Source organism: Nyctibius grandis, chromosome 6, assembly GCF_013368605.1.
Source record: "Nyctibius grandis isolate bNycGra1 chromosome 6, bNycGra1.pri, whole genome shotgun sequence".
Lineage (NCBI taxonomy): Eukaryota > Metazoa > Chordata > Aves > Nyctibiiformes > Nyctibiidae > Nyctibius > Nyctibius grandis.
This window is the reverse complement of record NC_090663.1, coordinates 62,396,124-62,412,327: the sequence shown is the minus strand read 5'-3', so window position 1 is coordinate 62,412,327 and position 16,204 is coordinate 62,396,124. Positions and strand designations below refer to the sequence as shown.

Sequence of the window (16,204 nt, the reverse complement as noted above, 5' to 3'; positions counted from 1 at the left end):
TTTGTGACCCTCCTCCGGACCCGCTCCAACAGGTCCATGTCTTTCCTGTACTGACGTAGTACAGGAAAAACTGGACGTAGTACTCCAGGTGAGGTCTCACCAACTCGAATAGAGGGGCAGAATCACCCCCCTCGACCTTCTTCTGATGTGGTCACACTTCTTTTGATGCAGTCCAAGATACAGCTGGCTTTCTGGGCTGCACGGGCACATTGCCAGCTCATGTCTAGTTTTTCATCCACCAGTATCCCCAAGTCCTTCTCCGCAAGGCTGCTTTCAATCCCTTCATCCCCCAGCCTGTATTGATACTGGAGGTCACCCCGACCCAGGTTCAGGACCTTGCATTTGGCCTTGTTGAACCTCACAAAGTTCACACAGGCCCACTTCTCAAGCTTGTCCAGGTCCCTCTGGATGGCATTCCACCCCTCAGGCATGTCAACTGCACCACTCAGCTTGGTGTCATCTGCAAACTTGCTGAGGGTGCATTCAATCCTACTGTTTAAGTCATTGATGAAGATATTAAATTGTACTGGTCCCAATACGGACCCCTGAGGGACACCACTTGTCATGAATTTCCATCCAGACCACTGTTGAGCCATTGACCACTACCCTCTGGATGTGACCATCCAACCAATTCCTCATCCACTGAACAGTTCATCTGTCAAATCTGTATATCTCCAATTTAGAGAGAAGGATGTTGTGGGGGACCATGTCAAAGGCCTTATAGAAGTCCAGACAGACGACATCTGTAACTCTTCCCTTGTCCACTGATGTAGTCACTCACAGAATCACAGAATCAACCAGGTTGGAAGAGACCTCAGGGATCATCGAGTCCAACCGTTGCCCTGACACCACCCTGTCAACTAGACCATGGCACTAAGTGCCATGTCCAGTCTTTTCTTAAACACATCCAGAGATGGTGACTCCACCACCTCCCTGGGCAGCCCATTCCAATGTCTAATAACCCTTTCTGAAAAGAAATTCTTCCTAATGTTCAACCTGAACCTCCCCTGGTGAAGCTTGAGGCTGTGTCCTCTTGTCCTATCGCTAGTTGCCCGGAAGAAGAGGCCGACTCCCACTTCACTACAGCCTCCCTTCAGGTAGTTGTAGACTGCAATAAGGTCACCTCGGAGCCTCCTCTTCTCCAGGCTAAACAACCCCAGCTCCCTCAGCCGTTCCTCGTAGGTCAGACCCTCCAGACCCTTCACCAGCTTGGTCGCCCTCCTCTTGACTCGCTCCAACACCTCAACATCTTTCTTGAAGTGCGGGGCCCAGAACTGGACACAGTATTCAAGGTGCGGCCTCACCAGTGCCGAGTACAGAGGGACATGCCGTTGGTCTTGGCCCATCTATCTAACCTGTCCAGATTATCTATCTAACCACTCTATCTAACCAATAGATAGATTATCTATCTAACCACTAACCCATCTATCTAACCACTCCACCATAGAAGGCCACTAGGTTGGCCAGGCAGGACTTGCCCTTGGTGAAGTCATGCTGGCTGTCTCAGATCACCTCCCTGTCCTCCATGTGCCTTAGCATAGCTTCTAGGAGGATCTGTTCCATGATCTTCCCAGGCACAGAGGTGAGGCTGACAGGTTGGTAGTTACGAATGTAGAATCATTTGTGTGCTGAGGTTGAACCAGGATTCAGAGGGAAGAGAAAAATGTTCAACAATCACTGTGCGACAAAGCACAGGGCATGCTCATCTCGGCAGTTTTACGAGCTCAGAAAAAGTCTGAATGTGGTTTAAGTAATTACACCTACAGCCTGGCAAACATACCAAGTACTGCAATATTACTCAAGTGTAACAGAAACAGTGGATCAGTGTTCACTTTCCTAACTGCAAAGTGTGTATATATTATATACCACTACCACATCCAGTTCTATCATCATTTCTTTGAAATTCAAGCGTAATATAACTATGTTTTCTTGAGGCCATGTATTAACTCAATCACTCCCTTAAGAGGAGCACTGAATGGTTCAGAAATAAGACTATCCATTGCTCATGTTGCTCTTCATGGTCTGGTCAGCTTCACTGTTTCACCTTTAAAACAGCTGTTCCTCATTAAAAATACTGTTAAGAACAAATCATAGATATCAAGACAACCCCAAAGGAAATAAAATTAAGAGGTATTTAAATTAAAAACTTCTGTACATAAAACACTAACAATCTGAACAAACAATGAGTTGTTTTCATATGACTACTGCAAATCTTACTGTTCTGGAATGATACCTGCTTTCTGCCAAGTCCAGCTGTAGATTCTTTAGTCCTTGAAAGAACTCATTTTTATGCTCAACCTTGAAATGCCATTAACTTCAGAAGCTTTTTAAGGAGCTCCCTATTTTTTCTTTTTTTTAACAGTATTTTGTTTCATATTTTTGAAATATTAAAGAAAATCGCACAAAGCACCTCACATACAGAATTCAAATCTTCTAATATTCAAACTACTAAAACTGAGCTGAAGGATGACACGCTACATCTTAGTCTTGGGGGAAAAAAAAGCAATATTGTAACTAAATTAAACTTTGGTATGGATTGGATGAGCTTGATTTAAGTTTAGCTGGTTTTCCCAGGCAAAGCTTTACCATCATCAAAACCATGTTCTTTCATAAGTCCTTGGTCTTAGAAAACCTCAGCTACAAGGACTTCTAAAACAATTCCGATGTTAAACTATAATCTGAAATATCTGGCATAAAAAAGGAAACATTCCACAGTTCTCTAATATCTGTCTCATCAGGAAAAGAAAACCATTAATCTTGCATAGCTTATAAGCCAGAACTGCATGAAGTCAGAAAACTACCAGTATAGAAAGAGAAACAGTATTTTCCTGCACACGCTATTGCTCTCTTGGAGGGAAAGCAAGATGTTTCAATGTGGAGGCACTCCCACATCTCTAATCTCCTCCATTCCTCATACCAAGTACTGAAGGACTGAGTATACTCGTCCTCAACTGGCACCTTTGCAACTTCATTCTCTAGAGCTACATCCATACTAAAAACATCAAGTTGTTGCTAACAAGAATCAGCTAAAAATCACTGAAATCGCTCTCTCATTCAAATGTCTATCAAAAATATTAATTAAAAAAAAAAACCCAACTGCCTCCAAACCCATGTAGGCTTCTCCTTTTTCTGAACTTTCTGAAGAAAACAGTGCACTTACTGAGGTAAAATTTAAAGAATCAATTTAGATCATGACTTAAATTCTCTAGCCAGAAAAGGAAAAAAGTATCTTTGTGATTAATAGACGTATTTCAGAAATTACACATTCCTTCAAAACCGCACAAAAAAAAATTCCCTTCCAAGGCCCCTTATAAAAAAAACACCACCCAACAATAAACTAAAACCATCTCCCAAATAGTGTCTTTTCCTGTATCTCTTAACAGAAACACGTCAGTGATACAATTAGCTGCTATTGTGATGAACTGTGGTAACCAAATGAGAAAAGCTTCAAGAATGAATAAGGAGAGAATTCAAAATTGCGACACAGAATTTCACATGGTGAACAAGTACAAACCAACAAAAGCACATGATTTCTGATGTTTCCCAGACACATCTGGAAGTTCACTAACCTTCAAATAATACCATACCTGTATTTATTTGGTTGTTTACTTTAGCAGCCAATCCAGTGAGATTCCTGCTGAGGTTGTCTTGAACAGACTGAACAGACGAAGTAGTTGATAATGTTGAGTTACATCCCACAGGAACATGCTGTTGAACTGAATGAGGTACTGATGTACTCTGGCTAGAAAATGTATTTGTCTCTTTGAACTGTCCAACAGCAGGTAGGCTCTGAGAGGTAAATGCCTGCCCATACACACTGCCAGCAGCTGCAGGATAGGAAACATTAGGATACATAGCACTAGAAACCATAGGCATGGTGTAGTGACCAGAATTAAGGGGAAATCCCTGAGATGCAACTGAAGAGCTGACAGAAGTGCTGTAGTGATTACCAAATGCTGAATATGACTGCTGAGCACTCGTATGCAAGTAGGATGCTGATGATATTGCTCCTTGAATAGGTCCTTCAGCTGACCCCACTGTATGGGGTGGAGCTTTGTTGTACAACTGCTGTGATTGCTGTGTATTCAACACATTGGTACCCACAGAAGGTGTCATAACATTTTGTGCTGGTGCTGAATAGTAAGTAGGGTAGTAACCAGCTCTATACTGATTATCCAAATGTGAAGCAGCAGCTTTACTGGGCACTTGGGAATAGTGTCCTGAGGGCACACCATAGTTTGGAGGATGCGAGCCATAGCCAGAAGGGAACTGCATTTGACTCTGCACAGGACCTGAAAAGAAGAGAAAATGTCACATGTATTAAAGGTGCTAGTAGTGGCTAGTAGTGCCAATTGTCTCTGTACTTACTCTAACAAACAATTGGTTTCTTCTTGTTTTCTGTCACTATTTTTGAAGTCAACTTCCACCACCAGAAAGAGAACAACCCAAGTATAATGTATGCAAAATACAATATTTGAAGTAATTTGCAAACAAACAGAGCAGTAACAGAAAAATTGTTTCCATTATCAAAAGACGTTTCCATGCCAAGATTGTATGCCTCACATTTGTACCTGTAATAGTTTTAAGAGTTTTTAGGACGTTAATATTTAAACAAATAGTGAGCAACAGTAAGCACCAAACTGATGTTTCTAAGTGTCTGAATACAACAGTATGCCTTAAAGAAACTGACTGAATATGGAAATGAAAAGCTGCAGTCAAACCAATATGTCAATATATAAAAATGTTCAAATTTGTACAAATGTAAAAATTCTCAATACAGCGGCCAAGATAAAGTGCTGCAGGGCAATTATTTTTGTCTTATGCTTGTATGAAAATCAACATTTTTATGAAACTACAGAGGATCTGACAAGGCACTTCATTTCTGTTTACTGCCTGGTATCAGCATCAGGTATAGATGCTGGTATCAGAGAAACTGACCTCTGCTGTCACTGCAACTGGCTTCGCAACACTAGAGGTTAATTACATACTGGTCCAGCAAGGGTCAAACAAGTACTTGTTTGCTAGAGACCAAATGTTAACTAAGTCCAAACGGGTTTTTTTCAATGCCAACTAATCAATGGTAAATCTGAAAGTTCTTCCTCAAGTTCTTTTCCTGAACCCTATTTTTATTTTCTAGTGAACCACAAATGCATTTCCCTGGATAACTTCCTTTCTTAAAATTACCACACCCTACAGCTTACGTCATGCCGAATGACTATGGTGCTATTTCCCAGCCCTCGATGAACAGAAACACAAGCACAGCACTGGGCCTCCCACAAATTTAAACAGCCGCTGTGATAATAATAAACTGTTGATTTCCCCCCTTATATTTACAATGATTACAAAATTTAAGTATTGTTCCTTGTCTTGAAATTCTGAAAAGTCACTGTTCTCAAAGTAACACCCAGATGTTCTATGATTACCTTGCAAGGCAATTTTAGTAATGAATTTGTTAATGGAATTTCGTAAGCAAGGAACATACTGTCCAAAATTGCTTTCTGATAAAATTAAAAATGCCTTTTTTAGAACTGACAGCCCAGAACACTGAGTAGAAGAGAAAGGAGCTAAAAAATGAACAACAGTAATCTGCACTGCTAAGTCAAAAGACAGAAAGGCACTTTGGGAGAAAGCATAAGGAGCTTAAAAAAACCCACTACACTCTGAGTTTTAAGGAGAGTATGTAACTATGCTTCTGATTCACTATTTTCTTGAAAAAGTGGGAGCTGCTTCATAAAGCTCTCTAGTTTACTCTCCTTTAAAGGAAAAGGATTTTGAGTTAGCAAGTCAGTAACAGCTACATAAACTTCAGCAGACTTTCGACCAGCTTTTTTAAAGTCTGAAAGTGTAAATTCAAAAATACATCAGTAACTTGTGTCTCTCAAGGCTTACTGCTTTAAGCAGTTATGTCATTTAAGATGGCAAGGAAAGATGTTTTCTCTGAAAACATTTGTGCTACTAAAATATGCGGAATAAACTAACTGAGCAGGTATAAATCAGAAACTGGTTTAGGAGCACCTGACTTCTACATAAAAGGCTGCCTATCAAATCATCTACAGCAAAGCCTTGCAGTATCTAGTTCTGGTTTAAAAAAATACACCACAAATAAAGACACATTAAATTACCAATATAAGATATCAGTCTCTACATTACAGAATGCCCAAGTCATCTTTATTCACATTTTTAGGTAGAAACATCTAAAAGTTTAAAACTATACATGAGCACCCAAGAGTATAAATTCCATGAAGACCTCACTAAGACAAACACACCCAACACCTGAAAAATTGTATTTTTGATTTCAAACTCCTGGTCCTCTAAAAGCAAGTTTTACAAAAACAGATGAAAGATTATTCCCATTATCTGAAGTGAGTTTTTTGTCCCTTTGTTTATAAAGAATGTGAGTAGAAGGTAATTTTTGTACTGCAATTAGTAGCTGAAGCTACTAGATGACTAGATAATTGGATAGTTTTCAACACTGGAAATCTGGGTACATCTTCAGTGTCATTTTGAAACCTGATTAATTGCACAGTCTGTCCTGATGTTTTAAGTATTCTATCTTCCTCCTGAAACACCTGACAAATCTCTTTCAAAAAACTCCACGAGAGGAGTTGAAAACCTTAGCTGCACACAGAAGGTGTACTGCTAAAGCACCACCTCTATAATGAAAGCAGTGAACCTCTCCTTCTACAGACAAATTAATACTTTATAATGTATAACTACATAGACATCAACAGGTGAACCCCCAAAGCCTTATCACTTTTTAAGGAGGGGAAAAAAGCCACCACAAAAAAAAAAAGCAGTGCTATGGCTATATGTGAATTAGTAAAGTTTTGCTTTTTAGTGTGGATGTCTATTTGGATTTTTATGTCCCTGCATTCTCCCACCTCAGTAATTCAGTCATCTGCCACATACCCTACCTACATGTAGTCTATGTACCCTATAACACTATCTTCCTTTCTAGCCAAGAATATCTGTTAGTTTTCTGTAGCTTTTACCATCCTTTTACCCACCTCCAGAGAAGACTCACCACAGGTCCCTCGCATATCCCTTACGGGATGGACGGGGGTGGGGAGCACTACTGTGCCTTGTTAATTGCCAGCAAACAAGGCAGCAAACCAAGCCACTGCTGAGCTCTCAACAGCTCAGTCATGGAATTAATGTCTAGCTCCTTCATTTACCTAGCTTCCCATTTTCACAAAATATTCAGGGATTTCATATCTTTCAGACCTCTATCCTCTTATCAAATTTAACGAAACTATCCAAAAGATCTGAAGTCTGAGGAGGGATGGAAAACAAGGCTAAATAACGTCATAATTAAAATTATGGTCCCAAAATGCTAGTAGAGATACCGATGGTAATTTTATAAACCAGTTGTAGACAACACTAGACAAAAATCTTCTGGAGAACCATGGGGATTCAATACAATTATCCTCTCAGTGCTACTGATACATCATCTTTTAGTACTGATTTAACAAGCAACATTTTATTATGCTGAAATTAGGAAACAGGTCATTTTCCACTTAGATACAAAGCCACCTGTAAGACTACTACAATAAAAGCTTCTCGAACTTGCAAGACTTTATTCAGAATTCTATTTTAAAGCCCCAGACTTATGAACAACACCCCAAACAAGGACATCCTTTTTCAAAAAAAAACCCAAACCCACCACTAAATTTCAGTTTAGGATCAAACTGAGAGCACTGTAAAAAAGAATAAAAATGATAAAACACAAGAAGCTAATTTGTTTTTTTTTTTTTAAAAAAAAACCTAAGTCATACTAAAGCTGAAGTCTCCACGGGTCTCAAATGGACTTGGTGACTGGAGAAGGCGAAACTTGTTAAAAACAAAGCTGAACATCCTTTTTAATATCACTGTACATGCAACAGGTTGCTTGCTTTCTGCAAAAAACAGCCCCTCTTTCATTTGATCCCAATAAATTCAAAGCTTTACCTGAAAAATTCACATTTTATGAAATTAAAACCGAGCAGTCTAAACATCTGAAAGGACACATTAGTGTTTTCTTTCAGCCAATACAGAAATAGCTGTATTCACTTAAGTATCTTACATTTAAACTCCATTATACTGATGTAAAATTAAATTCCAAAAGCAACGACAATCTTTGTGAAATTTAGTTTCTATCAGACAGAATAGAAATTTCCAGTACAGTCTTTTTCTGTTACTTTTTCCCTCTACTCCCCCCTCCTATTACAATTTAAAAAAAAAGAAGCCTCAAATCCCATGTTATAACTTCAGAAGATTAGTACTAAAAGAAGACAGACACACGAATCTAAAAATTCTGGAATTCTAAATGACACAAAATGGCAAATACAGAGTTCTTACCTACAAATCATCACGTACACATCACTGTAAGATATCTTAAGGAACACAAAAGCCAAAGTGAAGTTGAGTGGTTAGCAAGTTATACAATAAAAATTCAAGACCATTACTGAACCGTGTATAAATTTCTCAGAGTTAAAGAAAAAGTGTTTCGCAGAAAATAAATGGTCTACTATAAGGTTTTAAACAAGCCGTTTTTAAGACTATCAACAGCACCATGGAGTTAATTGATTAAAATAACAATAGTAATGATGGCTCTTTAAAATTACCATTTCATTCAGCTAAAAACACAAGACCATATGATGTCAGTTTGTATTTGCTTCTGTGAAACACACTTCCAGGTTATTGATGCTGTAGTAGCTGTACCCCGATAATGACATGTTTTTTATTAAAAGCTATATAAGTTGGCATTTTCTGAATAATTTTGACAGAACTCAGCATTACACTACTAAAGTTTGGACACATCTGAGGCATTAGTATCTCCTTAAAAATCTACCATTTAATTACCCTCCTTTTCATTCACTTCAGTGACCTTTGCATTAACTGCAAACTGACTCAAAACCTACTTTATAGGCATGTAAGTGCTTATTGCCTAACTACCCCTTTAGACATGAAAAATATTAATGAGAAAAAATTTTGTAGGTTGTTACCCTTCACACTGGTCTGTGCAGAAAAAAAGCCTGTGCACAAAATAGCCTGACCACAAAATAAAGAGTTTAACAGTAGGAGCTAAAACTCTACTCAAGCAAGAGGCCCAGTTTAGATAGTAAACCATCATTAGGTGAGGATGAAGACCACACAGGCATTCTGAAAAGTTAATGAGGTGTATTAACAAAAAACTGATTTTATAGCAGACAAATTTAAAAATGAGGAACTGCAGGCTAATTATCTTAACTCATAGTGCAGTTAGTCTCAATACCTCTCCATCTGAAAAGCAAGTCAGTATTTTGTGACTTTGAACGATTTTACCTTCGTTTTTCAGTGACCCACATTTCACTGGTCCAATCTTCTTTATTCAACTCAAAACCTAAGATCCAGTTATGCGAACGCCTACCCACCTACTACTTTTAAGTTCACACGTTGTTATTCTTAGCTTGTAAGAACTCTCACCCACAATACGTGCTTTTCAGCCCATACTCCACGCACGGCTGCCAGAGCCGAGGCCTGGAGGTGCCCCGGCCTCCAGAGCATTCCCGAAACGCCACAAAGCAGCCGCCACAACACCCAGCGGATCCGAATCCGCGAGGAGAGGAGGCAGCGGATCCCCCCTCCCTCCCTCCTTCAGCGAGGCTGGGAGAGGCTGCGCCTTCTTAAAAGTTAACTCCGCAGGTAGCGGCGGGGGCCCGCGGCGGGTCGCGCCTTTCCCAGGCGGCTCCGGCGGGTTCTGCTGCCTTTCCGAGAAAGGGCTTCGTTACGCACCGGCTCCGCTGCGGCCCACCGGGCCCTCCGCCAGACCCGCGCCCCCGCCGCCCCAGGAGGAGGGAACAGCGAGCAGCCCCGCGGGCACCCCCCGCCCCAGCACGCGCAGGGCCCCCGGCGAGGGGGCAGCGCAGCTCGCCCCGGGGACCCCGCGAGCGGCCTCTCCGCGCCGCCGCGGCCGCCAGCGCTAGGCCCCGCGCAGGCTGCCGGTCCCTCACCGTTCTGGTAGCGAGACGCGCCGCCCGGAGGGGCCGCGGCCTCCCGGGAGGCGCCGGGCCCGCCCGGGTAAACAGCGGCGGCGGCACCGGCGGGCCGCGGCGGGAGCCCGGCGGGCGCGGACATGGCTTGCTCGCAGCGCCTCCTCACTCTGGCCCGTTCCTCTTCCTCCTCCGCCCCGACCGCAGCCGGGCGTCAGGGGTCGCCAACAGGCGGGAGGCCGCGGCCGCCCCACGGAAGCGGGGAGAGCAGAAGCGCGCAGGCGGGCCCGAGTGCCGCTCGCACCGCCACGGCCCTGCGGCCGCCCACAGCGCCCCCTGGCGGCGCCTCCGCGGCACCGCCCTGCGCGGCGTGGGGGAGGCCGGGCGTCCCGCCGCCCGCCCGGGCCTCGTGTGCCGGCGCGGCTGCCGCAGCCCGGCTCGGCCCCGTGCACCCTGGGGAAGTGCCACCCTGACCCGCTCCGGGCGGGGAACGGCCTGTATGGCAGGGAGAAGCGGCGCGGCGGGGCCCGGCCCGCTGAGTCTGTGGGTGAGGGGGGGCCGTATGCCCCATCTGTACCCCTGTGGGTGCGGGCAGACAGGCCTGGGGCAGCGTGAGCCTTCTCTGTCCCTGCCTCAGAGCACAGACGTGTGCGTATACTATACATACACCTCCCATAATTTTGCCTTATTGAGGCTTTTCTGTCTGTATAGATAATAACTATATGTTAGGAATATGTATACCCTGGAACACATAGAGGTAATGTATGTGCTTGCATGGAGGGAAAAGGCCTCACTCACAAGGTGAGGTGACGTGAAGTGACAACTTTCCCTCTGTAATTATTCTATATGCAGACAGAAAAGCCTCAGTGAGGCAGGGTGAGCTGAGGCAAGGCTTTTCTTTCTGTATTAGGAGTGCACACTCTGTATTCTCTATATAGTGTGTATATACTATCTCTATAGACAAACAGGCCTTGACAAGGAAAAGCGAAGCAAGATAAAGCAAAGCTTTTCAGTCTTCATACACAATTTATACTATATATTCTCTAAACAGAAAGGAAAGTGTTGGTGAGCCTCCCTTGTTGGCTATTGTTGGCAAAGGATCTATATTCAATTTAGCACTTTCTGCAGTCAGTCACACACTGTACCATATTAATTTTGACTGTGTGTCTGTCTCTGCCACATATCTATCATCTATCATTCACTCAGATGCTATTCAAGACTGAATTTATTGCTCAGGTTCTTTTATTTGTTATGTACAGAAGTCAAAAGCGTAATAACATATACTGGTGATCGGATTGTCAAGACCAAGTCCAACAACACTGAGTCACCTTTACTTGTTACATATATTTGACCAATTCCTTCCCTGTTTGTATGCTGTTTTTTCTACTGGTTATTATGCACGTCTGTCATTAAATACTTCAATACTTTTTAAATTATTTTGCTTGTATGCTAAGCTTTTGGTCTGGCTCCGTTATTTGTTCAAAGCATGCAAGGCATCTTTAACTATTGGAGGAACTGACTATATTTTGAAGTTTCTCAGCCTTTACACCCTATCAAACTATTTAGAGGTGTCTTGCACAGGCCTCCATTAGTCCTTTGATAGACTGTAGATCCATATCTGAAAGAAATAGTTTCTTCTCCATGTCCTAATAAGCTACAGCAAGAAATAACAGGCTCAAAATGCAGAAAGGTTCAGGTGAGTTATTAAGAGAAAAACATTGCCTTAAGATACGAAAGGACTAGGTGACATGGGAATGGTGTGACGTTGCCATAATTGAAGGATTCTTAACAGGGATTACACAAACATGTTGAGAGTCAGATTGTCATCCTGCTTTGCTGCAAGTGATCTCTCGAAGTCCCTCCCAGGGCTATATTGTTGTGATAGGGTTAACAAATTCCACTGTTAAAGCTATTCTTCCTTCTTTGTAACCCATCCTCCCTCCCACACAAAGCACTTGGGTGAAATGAATGCATGATAGCAAAATAATTCAGAAATACGGACAACCAGTTGGTTTATCTTTTCATTCTCGATGTCATTTTAGAAGGTGAGTGACTGCTTCCTTGTGCTATGACTATCTTTTGTCACAGCATGCAACGTGTGTGAATCTGTGCTTTGACAAAGGTTTTCCCTTTCTAAAGTCTTGCTTCTCTAACTAGTTGTACTGTGAGACCATAAATGTATCCTATATCACAATCTGTGAAAATTATACATCAATTGAAGATCAAACACAAGGAGATACATATCATTGCGCCAAAAGCAAGAAGAGGCAACTGGGAATTTTCCCATTGTTTTGGATGCTTTTACAAAACCTTTTACACAGCTTAATTAATTGTTTTCTACAAACAACAATTACACTGCAGTTAAACCCTTTCAATCTTAGGAAATCCAGATGCGTTGGCAGCTAGAATAGAAGCACCTAATGGAAATCCACTGTAAACTCAAATCCATTAATTTTGTTTCCTCATTTATAATGAATCTGAATGCATTAGCAAGAAATTAGTATTAATGTCTGCTGTGTATGCTATCATGCAACGAATAACACGTGAGCTGGCTCACCTAAGTCATTGCTTCCACTTAGTCTAGCAACAAGCTTACAGGAGTAAAAACTTATTTGGGCAGTTGGTGAGGCTTAATTACTAATAGATTTATTTTGACCTTTGGTGCAGTAAGTTTTACAATGACACAAAAAGGTCCCTCTGTCATTTGAGTTTGGGGGATCAAAACACGAAAGTGTATCTCACTACCTGTAATCTGATAAAAAGGGCATTAAATGTCCAAACCTAGAGAGCAAAAGTTATTTTTGCAAGGAGCAAAATCTGGGAACAAAATCATTATAAACTGAGTTAGAAATAATTTTGAGCTTTAGTATAACCAAGCCAAGTCTTTTCCACTTCGCCATACATTTCAGAAGGCGGATGCCAAAGTTAGGTGCCTTTATAATCTCCATCAACAAAATATATCTGTGCGTCACCCTAGCTCACTAATAAATTTCTAATTAGCCTCCTGCTTTTCTTACAGGAAGTGGGCCACTTCAGTGCAAAGTAATAAAGCTTCTCTCGTTCACAATCAGAAGTCCCAAATTGTGTTAACATCATCGTATTTGGGTAAATTGCCTGTAATTGCTGTAGTGCGATTGCTTTCCAGAATGAGAAAGGCAAAGCAAGACTCTTGATGTCACTATAAAGTGTGCCTCTGCTTGGGTGACCTCTGCATCTGACTGAAGGATAAATCCTTGCATCTGCTGGGTGAGATCTGTGCTATACTTCATTTGTAGCTGGCTGATTAGTAGAAGAGGCCCCAGGATAGTCATGCTCCACTTTAAATAAAAGTCTGTCAAAGATCTAAAACCTACCAGAGAAAGAGAAATCAGTTGTGATGCAGCTCAGCTTTCTTACACATGTACAGTTTTACTTTCTGTGTAGTTTATTTTCTTTATTATTCAGGTAACTCCAGAGGAGTTCTTTGTCTCAGCAATGAGCAGAGCTTCTGTTTGTCTGCTTGAAGCACTTGGCATGTATTCAGATTGGGTAAACAAGACCGAACTGTGCTTAATTTTTGTGGGTTTTTTTTCTTTCCCTTTCTTTTTTTCTGGAGTATTTATACCTGTACTGGAAAAGACTCAGAAAGCAGCAGGGTCTGCCTGGCTGTGGTTTCACCAGCTCTAAGGAAAACCTTACGCATGCACATTCTATATGGACATCATCTTTACCAGTCCCTGTGCAGATTATAGGATAAAGGGGACTGTCACTGCCACTACCAACCTAATGGTGGTGATGCAGCCACCTTTGACTACCTTGGCACCAGCAACAGTCTAATTGTCATCATCCTAGGACAGCTGTAAGTGATGTAAGAGAATGATTGAGCTCTTCTCTGGACCAAGGCAATGAGCTCTGCTAACTGCTACAGCTGATAGTTGCTGGATGAAGCTAATCATTATGGCCTTTGTGTCTGAGATTGAAAGTCAGAGTAGTTGTTCCATTCTGTAACCCCTAACAATGGGTCTCGTCCCTGTTCACAGTCTAGTCTATAATTTCTCTGATACCTCTTCAAGTATGGAAATATGACATAAATTCTTACTTAAATTGATACTCCTAATTGGCAATTATGCCTGATAAGCCCCTTGAGTATGCAGTGTAGATAAACATATGTATCTATATCTAGGCTTGTAATACTCCTGGGTGGTTTCATCAGCTGCGAACTTCAGTCTACGGCATTAGTACTTAGAAATCACCAGGCAAGCTATGACTAAGGAAGAACCTCAGCTATATCCAGAGCTCCAAATATTTTCATGAAATTGTGTTCAAAGGGAAACTTTAGCCACAAGTTTTTGTGTGATCTTGGAGGACAACTAAGCAAAAGCGAGAGATTCTGGGGAATTTTTGCAGTTGATGTGCCACATCTCAGCTGTAGAAGCATAGCGATGCTGTGATCGGAACAGGCCGAGCTTAAGCTCATGAAACCTTTTCAGTTTTCAACTATTAAAGTTTTATGTTTTTCCAGTAATTTTTATAAGACCTATAAAACTAATAAACCCCTGAAAGATCTATTACTCTCTGGCAGTTTGATATTTTATAGGTTTTCCATTAAGACGGAACAATGACTCATATGAACCACTGGAGCTCCTTTCTTCCTCCTGTGGCTCCAGATGTGCTGCTTGCCCCAAAGCAAAGCTTGCCGTTATTTCTAAAAGAGAAATGTCAAGCATGGTAACTTGTGTCCAAAAATAGTTTATCAGTTTTTCTGAATGTCTGTGTCACTGGTCCCCACTGTATCTTCACACGGGCAGTAAGAAACCCACAGACCCAAACCAAAAGACACAGTTCCTCCCCTACACTGTACAACTGCACAGGCTCTGCCATTTATGTACACCATAGGTCCTGAGGAACTCAGTCACATGGTAATACTCTTGGTTTCAAAGAATTTCTCATGTGAATGATGGCAATGAGATAGGCTCATGTGAACTGTAGATCAAACCATCCAAACCTAAAATAGAAGACAATTAAACCATTGAAGCACAGTTAAAACTTAAAAGTACCATGCTGTGGATTAGCAGCTTAATGCCATAAACCTCAAGGACTTTGCAGTAACACTTTAGAAAAACTGGTTTTCTGTGTACATTTGAAACAACATAAGAAGCTGAAATTGCCTCTATCCTTATCTGAAGAGACTGCTGCCCTCTGAAACTAATTGAAAAATTCCTCTCACAGGATGTTTTGGCAATATTTGGGAAGCTTGTCATGCCAACTAAATATTATGGACTCTGGCTGACCAGGGCCAGATTCTTCACTGACTGCCTTGCCCTCTTCAGTGAGACTGACTCTGGAGGAGGCACATGAAGCTCCATGCCGGTAGGAAAAACATTACTCAAAGGCATCATATAAAGTGGCATATTCTCCTTTTACAGCCATAAAAGTAGTACCGCAACAACTACTGCTTATTTAAGGTCAGAGTTTTTTTGTGAGTAGCAGTGCAATGGTTTCAGCGGAGAGAACCGGGAGAGTGCTTTTCACTGTGCAGAATAAAAGCCCATATAAAAACTCTTTTTGTGCTTATAGTTGTTCTGAGCGCCTTACCAGTCTCAATCTTACTTTGAGCTTTTTTAACTGCAGCTTTTTACCTATCTGCAGCCTCTTCCCAGCGGTTGCCTCCTAATTTAATTCCATTCTTCATAGTGGGTGAAATTCACCATTTATTTTTACACCACTGACTTCTGTTGAAATAAGTGGTGGCACTGTAATTTCAAATCCACCTAAACAGGAAGCAGTGGTGTGAGCACCTCTGTTTAGCACCTCTTGCTAAGACTGCAATATTTACTGTAAAATTATAAATTATAAAAATAACAATAAAAGTCAGTGACTTCCTTTCAGTAATAAAGTGCCTACATCTAAATATTTTTCTAACATAGAATGTAAATTTTCATATGCAAAGATCATCTTACTTTTGGTGTGATGCTTTTGCTTTAAAAAGAAGTGAAAATAGGTCTCTGCCCTCTTATCTTTTAAGAGCAGCTTGTGTTGTGTAGTTTCAAGTTGTACTGGAAATAGTGCAGATGCACACCTGCAAGGACAAAGGGGAAGCGTTTTGTTTGCAGAAGAACAAGTAGCATAATCTGTGGCATTATTTTATGAGGCGAACTATTTTTCTGTAGATGCTTGCTATGACTTGGAACAAACAGACATTGCTGCTTCTTAGCCTATAGTGAGAGGCATCACTGGTTTTTCCTCTCCTTTGACCTCTACCTGGTCGCTTTCAT

The 16,204-nt window shown here is 41.5% G+C and overlaps 1 protein-coding gene across 2 annotated transcripts in view; it reads right to left on the bottom strand.

Annotated features, from left to right (window-relative positions):
• The window catches only part of SEC24B (SEC24 homolog B, COPII coat complex component), a 51,234-nt gene extending 41,027 nt beyond the window's left edge, over nt 1-10,207 (bottom strand). For both annotated transcript variants that reach the window (XM_068403394.1, XM_068403395.1), the window contains exons 1-2: nt 9,972-10,207; nt 3,588-4,292 (exon numbers count right to left, since the gene is read on the bottom strand). In XM_068403394.1, the coding sequence (XP_068259495.1) occupies nt 3,588-4,292; nt 9,972-10,095 (829 nt within the window). In that variant the 5' untranslated portion in view covers nt 10,096-10,207. The remainder of the gene's footprint in view (nt 1-3,587; nt 4,293-9,971) is intronic.
• Between the last annotated feature and the right edge of the window lie 5,997 nt (nt 10,208-16,204).